This window comes from Manis pentadactyla, chromosome 4, assembly GCF_030020395.1.
Source record: "Manis pentadactyla isolate mManPen7 chromosome 4, mManPen7.hap1, whole genome shotgun sequence".
NCBI lineage: Eukaryota > Metazoa > Chordata > Mammalia > Pholidota > Manidae > Manis > Manis pentadactyla.
In genome coordinates, this window is record NC_080022.1 from 72517487 (window position 1) to 72534035 (window position 16549).

At 41.0% G+C, this 16549-nt stretch overlaps 1 protein-coding gene across 2 annotated transcripts in view; it reads left to right on the forward strand.

The window, feature by feature from the left end:
- DNAI3 (dynein axonemal intermediate chain 3) overlaps positions 1-5623 on the forward strand; it is a 90550-nt gene extending 84927 nt beyond the window's left edge. The window contains exons 20-23 of one of the 2 annotated variants that reach the window (XM_036890311.2): positions 1162-1366; positions 2868-2959; positions 4018-4140; positions 5325-5623. In XM_036890311.2, coding sequence (XP_036746206.2) covers positions 1162-1366; positions 2868-2959; positions 4018-4140; positions 5325-5453 — 549 coding nt within the window. In that variant the 3' untranslated portion in view covers positions 5454-5623. Of the gene's footprint in view, positions 1-1161; positions 1367-2235; positions 2375-2867; positions 2960-4017; positions 4141-5324 lie in introns of those variants that run through there. The other variant, XM_036890312.2, reaches the window with a different exon arrangement.
- The last annotated feature ends 10926 nt before the right edge of the window (positions 5624-16549 follow it).

Genomic DNA, 16549 nt, shown 5'->3' on the forward strand with positions numbered 1-16549 from the left:
ATATATATATATATATTCACAGTTATAATGTATATTTATATACACATATGATTTAAATAAATAAATACATATGCCATTTGCTTTTCTTTCCTGAGGGAGGGAACCAATATTTACATGACTCCTTTAACCTATACTTTTGCTTATGGAACTCTAACTTGCACATACACTCAAAAAAAATTCTGTGACTATATGTACATAATTGTCATTTAAACAGTTGGAAACTACTTAAGTGTACATCTACAAAAGGACTTCTACTTTATACCAATGTATGTCTGCATGTTTGATTTCTTTTACAATAAGCAAGTATCCATTTTGCATTTAAAGAAAAGGAAAAGGGAAAGTTAGGTAAGATTGTCTGAAGGCTATGCAGGGGTTAGGAACCTGGTCATTCACAGAAAGGTGAAGTTGGCAAGAACAGGTTTGGAGTTTCACCTCTGAGTAGTCCACGCATCTGAGACATTCTTCACTCCCCAGTGGAAAGTTTCTAAGGCATGTACTGGAGGGTAGGGACAGCTCCCCAGTTGAGTTTAGTCCCTGCAGGTGTAAGTAGATAGATGAGTACCCCTGGTGGCCAGTGGAGTATGACAGTGAAAACACATTCATGTATCTCTATGCAAATCTCCCGAAGAAGGCAAGTTACCTCATGATAGAGAAAAGAGATGGTTTTTTTGATGCTTTGCTGAACTAAAATCTCTTCCTAATAATATTTATAAGCCATGCAGCTCCCAACTGGAATTGACTTTTTATTTGATTTTCCTGGCTACCAGGTTTATTTCCATGGGAAGTAGACATCTGACAGCAAAATAAAGATATAAGCAAAATTTCCTTGTGGTCTTACCTAATGTCCACCAATCTCCATAGAAATAACAATGGACTTTAGCAGCCGTTGGATTATTAAAACCATCAACATCTGTACTGGAGGACTTGATCCTTTCTAAAAAGCAACTAAAATGTTTTTTTTATAGGTTATACAAACATACAGGAAAGAAAAGAACTGGGAATACATAAAAATCCTACAAGAAAAAAAAGTAATACTTGTGAGTGGGTGTAATTTCTGTAATATGATCATAGCTATGAATGCTACTTAAAGAAAATCACTGTGAAACTCTTGCAAATAATAACAAACGCTTTTAATTCATCTTTTAAAAATTTTGTTTAAAGACTGGACCCCTCCTTCAGTCATCCTGTGCACCAAAAAGGTACACCTCAGGGCACTGGTCCCTGACAAGGCCAGGAGTGTTCTATATTGGCCGAGAAGATGGATCCATCGATATCTGGGATCTTCTGGAGAAAACCCACGAACCAGCCCAGTCACAAAACATCTGCATCAGTATGATCACCTGCATCAAACCCCGGACTTTCTCGGGTATGTTAATTCTGATTGAATGAGCTAAGTCATTTTGCCCTTTGGGGGTGACTCAGGAGCAGTCTGACTTTCGTTTGGAAAGCCTCCGGTGTTTTTTTCTCAAGTTTTTGTTTTTCTTTCCATTTCATCCCATCCTTTTTTCTTCCCTTTTCCACTCCTCCCTTCCCTCCCCTTTCCATCTTTCCCCTTCTTTTCTGTCCTCCACTCAAATGTTGGATGCAACCTGAATTTCTTTGTTTTCTTTTTCAATTATTATTTATGAGACACATTTGTATCCCAAGGCTGATTTGGAACCACAAAATGAAAAAAAAAATCCTCATCTTCTCCAGGTCAGATGGGGTGATCCCTAAATCTTTGTTACCTTGTAGTGCTTCTTTTCCAAGTAGAATACATTTTGTATCTTTAATTTTTCATTATGTCACAGATTTTCAATATTTTATCACTTTTGTGGCTCCCCTCTGGACCATATCTAGCAATTCTCTTCATGAAGTCAAATTACTCTCTGGAGTCATGTAACTATTTAAACTTTAACATTTGAACTAATCATATGGAAAAATAATGTGTAACAAAGCAAGCAGAAATTCAAGGATGTGTCTATGGAAAAGTAATTTGTATGTCCTTTATCCCGATTTCGGTTTCATCCGAGCACTACTTTCTATATAAATCTAGTATATTTGCATCCTTTAAAAGAAATTTCCCTTTGTTCCCTAATTTGTGAAGGCATCAAGTTGTCTTTTTATCCATTTCTGTCTCAGAAAGAAACTGAGTCTTCAGAGTCTCAAGAGTGTCGGTCTGGCCACTGCTTAGCCATGCGTCACCAAAACGTTTTCTCCATCTTTGCTGCAAAACATTCTTTTGTATACCTACAGGGATTATGAGTCTAGGATTTATCAATTTGAACCAGATCTTCTGAAAATGAGAAGAAAGCGAGGGGGAAAAATCCATAATGAAAAAAAAGATTAAAATTCTCAAATACATTTGTGTTTTATATCCATTTTAAATAATCAAAGGCAGCAATTTGTTTTTATAATCATCATAATAAAACCCTGTTTCTGGCTGTGTCTGAAATTCATCTGGGCAAGGACATCATTTAGCCCTTACTGTGTCTTTGGTGAAAACTGGCTTCATGGTTTTTCTTTGAAAATCTTTTCACGTTTGTCTGCTTTCTTCTCAAGTCTGCGCAGTGGGCCAGCCACGGAGAGGGACCACTCCAGCTAGGAGCCACACTCCTTATTTAAACACCAAGAAAGCAAGAGTTGAGGTGGGGAGGGTGGCTAACAAAAGCTCAGGGTCTTGGCTTTCATTTCATCAACTGGAAAAAATGACTTTTACACGCTAATATGGTCCCCAGTCATGAACAGCTGATGAAAATGCCAAGATGCCTGTAGCTGCAGCAGGTCCTTTGGGAGACCACAAAACAAACACACACTTCCTGTGTAACCTCTAAGGTGGCTCTCTGATGGCTGAGTTGTTCTCTCCCCCCATTTTTTGTATCTTTCAGCTAAGCAGCAATTTATAGCCATAGCTGATTATTATGGAACACTGTATATATTGGAAATTCCTTGGACATTAAGTCACCCTTCCACCAATGAGGTTAGTAACTTTGCGCTTTGAGGATTTGTGTGATCAGATATTGCTGAGGCATGTTGTAAAATTGTGTTGAGAAGTGACAAAAGTTTTTCTCTATAAGAGAACAAAAGAGTCATACAGTCAAAAGTAAGGGGATGTATTTCTGTTGTATGAGTTAAACAGTTTGAAGCTAGAAAAAAACAAACATGCAGTGAGAGGGAGGCCAAGTAAGTGAAGCCCAGAGTCACACAAGAATTGATTTGGGGCTTCATAATGTTGTTATTTTTAAATTGTGACTGATATCTAATTTCAGCAATGTCCTTCCCAGAGGGCCCAGTGGACATTTTCATGCATCTCTCCATCACCCACTTTTGCCCCTTCCTCCCCCAGCACAACGTATGGCAGGCAGCACATCTGCAGTGGCAATATCCTGCCTCTCCATACAGCACCCCACGGTTTCAGGAAATGTTAATAATGAGGTTATAAAAAGAAAATCAATGGATAGAAATACATAAATATATAAATAGCCAACATTAAAGACAAAGACTGCAACCTGTTCAAGTCCCAACACTACCAGCCTAGTTCCTGGCGGGCAAAGGCTCTCCCTCCGCTGGCCTCCTGGCCCACGGTCCCTGCTGACTTCCCTGCTTCTATGCTCAGGCTCCACACTCAGCCCTTCAGAGGACCAGGGACTGAGCTCTGCTTCCAGTCCCTTTAGGATTTACGCTGATAGCCTCAACTGGGCTTTCCAAGTTTGACTGATAATATGAAACTTCTCTCAGTCTTTGAAATGAGAAGGAAGAAAGGGGAAAAGGATATTTCTTCAAAACTACAATTTTTTGCTGCTTTCTCCTTCCAAACCTCATTCGCTTCCTGGAATCCTCCCATGCACAGGACCCTGAACCTGAGCACAGTAGCAGCCCCAGCTGAGACGGCCCCTCTGGTAGTGGGCCTGCGGGTAGTGCCGTAGGTCAGGCTATGTACCCGGTGAATTACCCGCAGCAGGAATTCTTCCAGAGCCTTGGAAACAATGCGGGGGCTTCCATGTGGGCTCCCCTCTCGTGTGCCTGTGTTTCTAATAGGTATCGAGCATCAACCACTACTTTGAAAGAGAAGTCAAGCATCTGGAATATGTAGAACAGCGCAGGAAAATTCGTGAACAAGAAAAGAAAGAAATGGAACTGGAAATGGAGAAGAAAAAAGTTGTAAGTAAATTTCGGAAATAAAAGTTGCTTTCCTCTAACCCCAGTAGAAATGAATATGTATGTATGGCTTAGTCCACAGTTTCAACAGGAAAATGATGCCTTTTCACATTTTCCTCTTGTTCTCATGACAGTCAAGAGGGCATTTCTCTGATTCCCTGGCTACCAGTGGATGAGAACTACCCATGGACACAGAGCAAGATTCTATCCAATTTAAGTTTTGAAATTTTCGATAATTTCAAAGTCCTTCAGATACAACGGTATCTAAATACCATCTGTACATACAATATTTCAAAATTTGAACACTTTCATTTTATAGAATTTTATTTTTTTATTTGGTGAATAACACATTAAAACAGGTGGAATATGGAATCAAGATATGTGGGCTCAAATCCCCATTCGACCACTTGCTCAAATCCCCACTCTACCACTGAACTATGAAATCTGGAGTAATGTTTCTATCTTTGCTGAGGTTTAGTTCTCATTTTTAAAATAGGAATGTTGATACCTATTAGGATTATTATAAGGTTTTCAGTTAAGTAAGTAACCTGACAAACTTTCATTAAATGGGAGCTAGTATATAGGCAAATAGATATACATTTTACTACAATATAATACACTGGAGCTGCAAAATTTGAGATAGAGGGGAATCTGGTACAGGACACCGAGGAGGAAGGAACTCTTGAACATCATGACTGCCTTTGCAGATATTACAGTGAGTTAGATTGCCACAGTAATTAAACCAGAGCAGTGCTAACACAACACTGACAGATCAAAATGCAGAACAGATTATTCAGACTGTTCAGCAAGTAGTGTTGGGAAAATGGGCTGACCAGGTGCTCCTTGCTCGTCTTTTCCCTCTCAGTGTGCACCTCCCTCCATCAGTGGTGTGAGCTCGCAGGCCAGCTGGGATGGTCAACCCTGAGAACACACATCCGACCCCTCTGCGCACCTGGTCTGCTCCTGCTCCCACAGATACTGTGCTCTGTGCCCACTTGCCCCCTCTCTCCATCAGTCCTCCTCAGAGCCAGCAGCTCCTCCTCCTCCTGCTCTCTGCCCTCCCGCAGCCCCCCTCCCAGAGAGCAGCAGCCAGGCCGGCCAACTGTTCAAAAATGCCCCTTCTAATTCTTCAGTATTCCTAGCTGTCAGTTTTTATAGGTCTGACTTGCTTTTTTCTTCCCCCATAGATAGCATACCAGAAGTCAAAAGAGCAATTGGAGGCTGAGCTGAAAATGGACTACGAGAGTTATCTGGAACTGGAAAAGACCGTCCTCGTCAGCCTCGGTCTAATCACAGCATCTGAGACAACGTCATAAACAGACATGATACAGAGAAGCTCTCTGTAGGAGGTCCTGTGGGCTTTGTGGGACTTTTTTTTTTTTCTTTCTATTCATTATTTTTTATGTAAGGTGAACTAGCAAACTAAAAACATTTAACAGGTTTATTTATAAGTATTAGGCTTTTATTTCACTATTAAAACTTTTGAGTTATAACAATAAGATCTGCTTCAATTTTTGTTTGGGCTAAATGTGTACTGAACTCCGTACTGAGTATGACAGTTATCAGTAATGAAATTTTCACTTTTCTCTAGTAATACAGAGCTTCTGACGCCCCCTCCACTGCCAGTCCTCACCACCCAGTCAGCACCTCTAATCCCAGACAGAAGTGGAAATGAAACTTTTTCAGGTTGCTTTTGATCACCTCTCCAAAAAGTGCTCCCCCTGGGCCACCTCATGGATGGTAGGGTCATGAGGTAAACAAAATGGTAGCAGATTGAATCCAGAAACGTGTATGAAAAAGGAATAACACATGAAGATCATGTTGGATTTATCCAGGGAATATAAAGTTATAACAGAAAATAAGTCAATGATTGATTAAAGGGGAGAATGAATTTTGACATCTGTTCATGACAACAATAGTAAATTCGTAGCAACTACAAAAAGAAGGGAACTTCCTTAATCTGATGCAGGGTTTCTAAAACAACTGTCCATCAGACATCACACTTAAAGGTGAAACGTTGAAAGCTTTCCTCCGAGATGTGGAACCAGACACAGTGCCCACAATCATGTCTTCTTGTCAAAATTACTGGGGCTTACCCAGTGTGGGCACAGAAAGGAAGGAGCATGAAGCCGAGCTGCACAGGAGTGTGTGGCATCTCACTCGGAGGGTTCATGTCATAGGACAGTGACTGGCGTGCGAGGCAGGGCTGGGGGAGTGCAGCAGAGATGAGGCTGGACAAGGAGCCTGCAGCCAGGTTGGGTGGCTCCTGTGAACCAAGCTAAAGAGGCTGGATTATTGACTGCAGATAACAGGGAATTACTAGTAAGGCTCATAAGCAGGAAGATGACACAATCAGCTTTATTTTTAGAAAGATAAGGGATGGATTAGAGTAGGCAGGGTCTCATGGCAGGAAATCCTATTAGAAGGCAGTAGTAATAGTTGAAGGTAAAAGATTAGGATGCCTGTACTGAAGCTCACTGAGAAAGTTGAAATGAATTGCTGCTTGGATGGGGAAGAGAAGACAAAAGTTGATGCCAAGATTTGTAAGTCGAATTGCTATAGGAAATAGCCCTGAAGTCTTCAAAGCTACTGACTCAGCAGTCAGGTAGAGAGCACTCAACCATCTGTGTGCCTCTGGACAGATGACTTAGCCCTGGAATTGGTGACCCGTCTACTGAGTCAGGTTCAGAGTACTTCCCTCGCCACACTAAGGGATAGATGAGCACCTGCATGCAAGGTGGCGGTGCCTAGCACATTAGTATCATCATTACTGGAACGTTCCAGGGCTCATCCTTGCCCTTGAACGTTCTTTTTTTTTTCTTTTAAACCCAAACTCATGTCTTCGGTGAACCCATCCAGACTCATAGCTTTAAATACTATCTATATCCCTGACCTGGACTTCTCTAGGGCTGTATATCCATTTAACTACTCACTACCTTCACACAGATATATGATAGGCATCTCAAATTTAAACATGCTCCAAACTGAGTGCCTGGATTTCCCTCCCAAACCCCTGCCTCCTGCAGTCTTCCCGATCACCTTGCTTCCTGTTGCTCTGACAAAACTTGCTCCACCCATTCACAGTCTGTGAGCAAATCTTGTTGACTACACCTTCCAAGTACGCCCAGAACCTGACCCCTTCTCTCTCCCTCTCTGCCGGCACCAAGCTCCAAGCCACCACCATCACAGGCTTGGATTCGGGCAGCACTTCCTCACGGTCCCCCCACTTCTACCTGGCCCCCTGCACTCTCTCAGAGTAGCCAGATGGCAGTGTTAAGCAGGAGGCAGAGGTTGTCCTTGTGCCCAGAGCTCCTCCTCAGCGTCCCCGCTCCCTCGGAGGATGAGCCGAAGGCCTCACTCCGACCGCCATGCAGTCAGGCTCTCCATGTCCCTCCACTCTCAGCTCTCATTCTCCGCCCTCCACATGCCCCTCCGCTCACGCCAGCTCCTCCTATTCACCAAACACTCCACGCACATTCCTATCCCAGGGCATGTGTAACTGCTATTCTGCACTTTTCTCCAGCAATTTTTCCCTATTTTGTTTTCATACATTCCTTCAAAGAAAAAAAAAGTGTTCTGAGTGCCTAGTGTGTGCCAGGCTCTACAATTTTAAGCAGGTGTTCAAGGTAGGTCTTACCTAAAGAGGATGAGGTTGTTGCCCTGTAGTCTTTGAGAAGAATCAGCCTCCATCCACACCCCAGCAGACTTCTTAGTTCTTCTGGACAGGATTGAGTTGTGTGGCCACCTGTTAGAGCAAAAGAAGCTGGGACAATGGAGAACAGGAGTGTCACGACTGTGTGACATAAGCTACTACCTAGGGCTGGCACACTGTGGTCTCAAACAAAAGCAGGGTGTATTAGCATAGAAGGGGGTAATGAATATTGAGTGGGTGTACGCCTGAGAGTTATCAAGTAAGGCGCTGCAGTGTTGGCATATAGCGAGCAGTAAATATGTTTTGCTACTATTTTGCATAATTTACAAATACAACACGATTTTAATGTTCTTGCTATAGAAAGTAAACATAAGGGTCACCTTGCTTACAACAGCAGTTATTATTAGCTCAGTATGATATCTTTATTGTGTTTATAGCCTCAGTTTTTCCAGGTCTCATCATCTCACCAATCAGGTCACATAAATAGCACGAGCCCAAGTGTCATGGAATCTTGTCCCACCTGTTTGCCAGTTATTTCATCCTTCTGCAAAATGCCCCTGCGGTGTCCTGTAGTCCTCAGGATGAAGGTAGATGCACATATGTTCAAAAAACAGCCAACAGCCACCAGGCACTCAATACTTTCTTTCTCCCAATATGCTAAAGCTGCCTGATGGCCTGTACACAGGAAAAGGTGCTGGCACAATGCCTGCATGTTAGGACCGGCCCAGCAAGCAACAAGTGCCAAGGAAGGACTAGATGTGCAAGAGATTTACTGGGAGGGAAAGCAGGAGATGCCAGGGAGAGCCTGCAGCCCGTGATGCTGCCACCACTCCAGCCTCTGCCCTCCTACAGCTGGCAGCCCAGAGCCCTGGGCAGAGCTCTTTATACATAGAGTCAATAATAATGTATTGCAGCAATGCAGTGGGCAGGCTGACCAGGGCCAGGTGAGAATCCTGGCCATAGGAACTTTCTTTTTCTCTACAGCTACTTAGAAATATTAATCATTCTAATAATACCTGATTTATTTAGATTAGATTTAATATCATTCAATCATTACAAGCTGCTTTTTACCCAACAAGAAGTATCATATAATTGAACAAGCATATTTTTTCAAGTCCTCAAACATTATCATCTGTGTTTACTTCTAAGGAAAAGGCAGTTGGCTCCATTAGACAGTGGCCCAGGCACACTAATCTGCCACTGTAAATAATTAACATCCTGTGCCCTCTACCCCTGAGCGCTGCTTGGGGGAGGCAGTGGTCCACCCGGTTGCTAGGTTGCCATCCCTCGGCCAGATACTATGTAACTGAGCAAGGCCCCTAGGTCGGAAATTAAATATCTGTGAAGGGCAAATTAAACCGTGTGTGATGAATTCACTCCTTAAATGGCTGATGAGCTGTTTGAGGGTCACAGGCTCATATAAAACAACTGAACACCATCAGAGTAGAATCCCAATCATCCAAGGAACAAACTTGGGAAGTTTATGGTTTTTAAAAATTAAGTGTAATTGCTCCAGATGTTTTCTTGCTCATAAACATGATATTAAAAATCAGTGAGTATGATGAATAATATAGTTTGTGTTTCACGGCAATAATGTCAAGGCTCCAAGCTTAAAAGGACAGAAAATGTCACTTTGAATGCCAAGTATGTGCCAGGCTCTACAATTTTAAACAGGGTATTCAAGGCAGGTCTTAGTGGGAAGGAGGAGAGACCTAAGGAGGATGAGGATGTTGCCCTGAAGTCTTCCAGGAGAAGCACCTTCCATCCCCTCCCCAGCAGACTTCTGCTTAGGTCCCCTGGACAGGACACAGTTGTTCTGCCATGAAGTCACCTGTACATGTGATATTCTAGGCTGTTTTTATTCTTTTTTCTTAAAGAGGAGAAGAAAAGAGGTGGTAAAATAGAAGATTCCACATTCTTCCCAACTAAAGGTACATTTTCCAGCCCTTTTTACAAGACATATTTTTTAAAAATAACAATTCTCTTTAAAAAAAATTCTAAAAGAGAAAACACAAAGTCAAATCTAAAATATGGCAAGTGTCTGCTTTACTTCAGCCTCAGTAAACAAGCTAAATGAACAATTTAAATAGATATTGATGTTTCACTTTTAAGGAAGTTTCTAGACTATGTGGATCAAAATGTAACAAATAAACAGAATAAACTCCTAATTATCCAGAGTCCTCAACAATGAATATCTAGAACTTTATTACTTTTAGTTCTCCAGTGAATCCTTGTGACAACACAAGAAAAATAAGCTTGTTATTAAGGATTTATTATTTTTATAGCCATATTTCAAGGTCCCTCCAAAGGTCAGTAGGATTCAGCCACCTAGTCACATCTGCATAACTGGAGAATAATTACTGATGGCCATTGGTAGAGAGATAGCCAAGGAGAGTGTAAGCGCAACTGCTCTCAAGCTTTGTAACACTGGGCAAATAATCTTTCTGATCCTCCTTTTCATCATCCATTAAATGGGGATAATAACTTCCAGTGCACAGAGTTATTGTGAAGATTAAATAAAATATATGAAGACACTTTGTAATGTCTATGTGCTATAAAAATAACTGTTTGGAACAATAACAACAATAGATGCTGAACTCCTTTGGGATTCTAAGGTGACTTGAATCATCAAAGATTGTTTACTTAAGCTTCTTGTAGTATTTTTATGACACAGTACTTCCTGATAGCGTTTAATTAACATTCAGCTAACCAAGATGTTCCATTCAGGGTTTCTTTGTTACCGCATCATAGCCTAGCCCATCCTAGGGTGGATTAGAGAACACTAAGTCTCATCAGAACACACGTGCACAACTATTAGCTGGAAATGAAGAGCTAGACTTAAATATGTGCACATTTAATATGACACTAGGAAAAATAAAAAGCCATAACCAAAGATATCAAAGGAAAAATAACTTTCTTGAACTAGAAATTGCCTGTATTTATGAGTTGAAAGAGGACACTATATTTCAAGCAAATTCCAAATTCTTCAGTAAGTGGGTGAATCAGGATTTACATATCACTCCAAATCCCATGCTTTTAAATGCTCAGCACTGAAGCTGAAGTGGTCATTGAAAAATCAAATCTGAAGCCCATAACATCCCTGCTCACACCCTTCCAGTGGTCCTTGATGCCCACAGGACAAGGTCTTAGTTCTTTGCCTACTTGTGCCACACACAGCCCTGCCTGCTTTGTAGGTTGATCCATTCCAGTTGAGCCCTCCCTGCTTCCCCTTCAGACGCTGCAGTCCATCCTGTTCTCCATGCATGCTATGCCCTCTCACCTCTCTTCCTGGAAAATACTATGCCCTTTTGTGGATAAAGTGAAGGTTCCTGTGGACAGGATTCTCACCTGGCTTTGGTTGGCTAGCTCACTACACACATGTGGGCAATATGTTGTTATTGACTCTATACAAAGAGCTCTGCCAAGTGTTCTGGGCTATACCGTGGCACCACGGCTGCAAGGCTGCAGGAGAGCAGAGGCTGGAGTGGTGGCAGCTCTGAGGACCGAGACTGGGACAGCTGTGCAGGTAGAGAGGCCAGAGGATGGCTGTGTAGGCAAAGAAGCCCAGAGGCAGAGAACAGCTTGCTGCATGCAGACTCGCTCTGGGTGAACAGGATTTTAGTGATTGACCTGCTACTGTGGAAATAAAGCTGGGTATAACCCTTTCACCCCAAGAATGTTCTCGTTCATTTATTTGGTCACTTTGAATCCATAGTGAACTTGCCTGGGGCTGAAACCCATTGGCAAGACACCTTTCATTGGATAAAAAGCTGCAAATAATTCAAAAATGTTCCAGAATGAATTTGTACTAATGCAATACAACAGTAACACACATTTCTAAAATAATAATTCATATGTAATCTCCTTTCATATTGAACTTCATTTGAAAAATGAACAGTACTCAGAAGAATGTTTTAGAGACTATAAAAGCAATTGACAATATGATATTAATAGTTTTCAAAGTCATAAAGGAAGACAAATATCTGGGTCATAATCAGACCTTTAGAGTCAGAGAGAATTCTGAGCACTCAGCCATTTATAAGGTTTAGTAACTTAACCAGGACAAGCTTCTGCTGTGGCAGAATGAATTCTCAAAAATGGCCACAGTAATATGTCCCATTCCACAGGCTCTTCAAAACTTTGCCATACACTCATGGAGAGACTTTATTTCCTCTCTCTTTGAAACTGAGTGGGACTTAGAGGTCACCTTGAAGAATAGAATGCAGCAGAAATGACACTGGATGACTTCTGATGTCAGGTCATAAAGGTGGCACAGATATAGTTTGCACCTGGCTCACTCTCACTGAACACTCACCTTAGGAGCCCAGCCACATCCATGAGGAGGCGCAGGCTACACGGAGCAGGCACTTGGAAGTGTTCCAGTAGACAGCAGGTAAAGGTTCCGGCAATGGCCAGCATCACCCACAATACCTGCTGAATGCACAGGCCCTCAGATGACCCAGCTCTCAGCTGGTGAGCTTCCCCAGCTGATGCTCAGTGGAGCAGAGATGATCTACCCCTGCCAAGACCTGCCCCAACTCAGATTGTGAGCAAGGTAAATGTTGTCATTATTTTAAGCCATTAAGTTTTGGTACAGTTTGTTATGCAGCAGTAAATAACTTAAGGTTGAATAACATTCCACTGTGTGTGTGTGTATATATATATATATATATATATGTATGTATATCACATTTTGTTCAACGATTCATCCATCCATGGCATCTTGCCAATGGGTTTCTGCCCCAGGCAAGTTCACTAGGGATTCAGCGAGACCAAAGAAATGACAATAAAACGTTCTGGGATGAAAGGGTTATAACCAACTTCATTTCCACGGTGGCAGGTCAATCACTAAAATCCCGTTCACCCAGAGCGAGTCTGCATGCAGCAAGCCAATCTCTGGGCCTCTCTGCCTGCACAGCCATCCTCTGGGCCTCTGTCCTTGGCACTGCCACCACTCCAGCTTCTGCTCTGTGTACCTGCAACCTTACAGCCCTGCCACCATGTTGCCCAGAGCACTGGGCAGGGCTCTTTATATAGAGTCAATAACAATGTATTGCCCACACGTGTGTAGTGAGCTGGCCAAGCAGGGCCAGGTGAGAATCCTGGCCACAGGAACTTTCACTTTATCCACACATGGACATTTGGGTTGCTTCCAGCTTTTGGCTCTTGTAAATAGTGTCATGAAAGAGGTGTAACATCTTACTCAAAATGAACCATGGACTTAAATGTAAAATGTAAAACTATACAACTTTAAAAAGAAACACAGGAGAAAATGTTCAGATCTGGGATTAGACAAAGAGTTCTTAGACTTAACACTAAAAGTGTAGTCCATAAAGCTGGATACCAGTGGGACTTTGGCTCCCTGAAAGAGGGTGACACAGCAAGCTCCAGACTAGGAGGAAAATATTTGCAAACTGCATATCCAACGAATGAAAAGACTTAATAATACACAACACTCATGAAATGCTGACTATGTGTTAGATACTGTTAAATATATTGACTTACCTAACTCTCCTAGTTCCCTTATGGAGTACTAAGAATTGTAATTATTACCATTTCACTCATGGGGAAACTGAGGCACGGGTTAAAAATCTTACCCAAGGTCAAACAGCAAAGCTGTGATTTGAACCCAGGCAATCCTGCCCTTCAGGTCATGCTCTTAACTCATATAGCCTTCCTATGCCCAAGATAGATCACACAAGCACTGTTTATAACAGGGGAGGATTGGAAACAACCTACGTGTCCATCAACAGGGACTGATTTTGTAAATCACTGAAGACCTAAAAGGGTAATATTATAAATTCATCAAGATGATGATGTAGATTAATATTTGTTGACCAAGAAAGATACTCAGGATAGAGTGTTAAGTTAAAAAGGTTTTAGAACAGCATAGAAATGATCCCATTTTATAAGATGTCATAGATACAACTACATACATATCATATGGACTCTGAGATGCATGAAAGGATATTCACTAACATGAAACCTATCTATTTTTTGGATATTCAGAGTTCTGATGATTTTTACTTTTGTACTGGTACTTTTCCACAGTATTTGAATTTTAAAAAACAAACTTTTTATAAAAAAGAAAGTCAATTTTTTAAGAATTCATTTGCTTTAAACAAATATCATGTAAGTAAAAGAATAAAAGATATTAGAGAACTATTTCTGATGGCTTTGAATATGCTATATTGTATCATCAAAACTCTTGGCCAAGCATATGTACCTTAGGAAGGAATGAAGATCGGCAAGCATTTGTAAAAGAGTGTTTTAAACTTGGAAAGGCTTAGGTCGCTTTATTTATGCCATCAACCACCCCAAAAACCCACATCTAGAGCAGGGGTCCTCAGCCTTGCTTATGTGTGAAAATGGCCTATGGTGACAGTAGAAGAACAGATGCATAGCCAGGGTTGAGAATTCCTGGTCAAAAGCAGAAGACATAGGAGAACAAGCACTTACAAGAAGGCTGTGCAACCCAGGTGGTTCCGATGAAGTGCCTTCTGAATTGAAGCCTGAAGAGTTAGGCAAATGAAGTTGAGCTGGGATCCGAGAGGCCAAACAGGGCTCCAACCTCAGCAGTATCATCGTTTGGGGCTGGCTAACCCTTTGTGGTCAGGGGCTGCCCCCTGCTTTGCAGGAGGCTCAGCACCATCCCTGGCCTACCCACTAGATACCAGTATCACTACTTTAGCTGGGACAACGAAAATGTCTCCTGATACTGCCAAACGTCCCCAGGGGAAGTGGGGGTGCAAAATTGACACCTTTCCCCCAAGAACCACTGGGCTGGAAGGAAAGTAGGGAGTTCTTTGGAGAGGGAACTATACTGCAAAGATGAAGGACCATATGGTCATTTGGTGCAGCTAGAGTTGGCTTGGGGAGTTCATGAACCAGGTAAGATTAGGAGGTAAGGGAGCCTCTACCTATATCACGAAAGGCCATTCTAAACTCATTTTTGTCATGTTTTAAATATATAACTTTCCTCTGATGTCTGCACAATGCTCGTGGAAAGAAAAAAACAGCTCACAAGAACAATAATAAGTAGCAATTTGAAAAAATAGCAAAAATTAATTACCAAAGATTGTGAAGTAAAGCTCTGTTTCAATTTCCTAACAAATTGCCACAAACTGAGTAGCTTAAGAAAATGGAAATTCTTTTCTCTTACAGTTCTAGAGACCAGAAGTCTGACCTGAGTCCAATGGGGTTGAAATCAAGGTGTTGGCAAGGTGATGGCAGATGCCATCAGAGAATCCATTCCTTGTCTCTTCCAGCTTCCGGTGGCTGCTGGCATTCCTGGGTTCAGAGCTGCATCTCTCCAATCTCTGCTTACATCTTCACAATGCCTTTTCTTCTTCTGTAGTCAAATCTCCCTTTGCTTCCCTTTTAAGATATTTGTAATAATTTTTAGTTTCCAGCTGGATAATCCAGGAAAATCTCCCCATTTCAAAATCACCAATTATATCTTTAAATCATTTTTGCCATGTAAATTAACATTCACAGGTTTTAGGGATTAGCTCATGGATTTCTTTGGGCTATTCACTTTGCAGATCCATCCAAAAGCTGATTACTCTTATGCTGAGTAATAGTCTGTTGTATGGATATACCACAATTTGTTTGATGGACATTTGGGTTGCTTGCTTCCAGTTTGGGGTCATTACAAATTAGTCTGCTATGATCATTTCTGTACAAGTTGTTTTATGGACATATGCTTTCATTTCTCTTGGATAAACATCTAGAAGTAGCATACTGGATCATATGGTATACATATGTTTAATTTTTTAAGATATTGCCAAATGTTTCCAAAGCAATTGTGCCATTTTACATTCCTACTAGCAGTGTACGAAAGTTCTAGTATCTCCACATTCTCACCAGTATGGTCAGTCTTTTAAAATTTAGCCATTCTAATTAGTTTGTAGTGGTATCTCACTGTAGTTTTAATTTGTATTTTCCTACTGACTAATGATGTTGAGCTTGTTTTCATGTATTTATTTTCCAATGATGTATCTTCTTTCACAAACTGTGTATTCATATATTTTTCTCTTTATTTCTGGAGGATATTTTTAGTAAATATTTTTTTAATATGTTTTAAATTATTGAGATTTATTTCAGAGTTCTTCAGATATTCAAGATCAAATCCTTCACCATATACATGCAACATTTACTCCAAGTCTATGGTTTGTCTTCTCACTCTCTTAACAGTGTCTTTCAAAGATAAGTTTTTAATTTTAGTGAAGTTTTTTATTGACCATGTTTTTGCTGAGAAATATTTCCATAACCTAAGGTTTTCTTCTAGAAGTTTTAAACTTCTAGGCTTTATATTTAGGCCTATGATTCAAGTTGACTTTTACATATAGTACGAGGTATGGATTAAAGATTTTTATTTTGCATGTGAATATCCATATATTCCAGCACCATTTGTTGAAAGACTATTCTTTCTCCACTGGGTGGCCTTTGTCAAAAATCAGGTTTCCATATATGTATGGGTCTATTTCTGAACTATTTTATGTTCCATGGGTTTATTTGTCTGTCCTAATGCCAATAACCACACTGTATTGATTACTGTCACTTCTATAAGTCATAAAATCAGATCAGTATTTGTCCTTTTTTGAAAATTGTTTTGGCTAGTCTGGACCCTTCATATGTATCTTTATGTTAATCATGATATGCAATTCTGACTTTCATAGACTTCCCATTAGGTGATGTGTTAGAAGCCCAACTCATGATGTGAGTCATGCATTCAGAATATAGTTGATTATGGCTTGA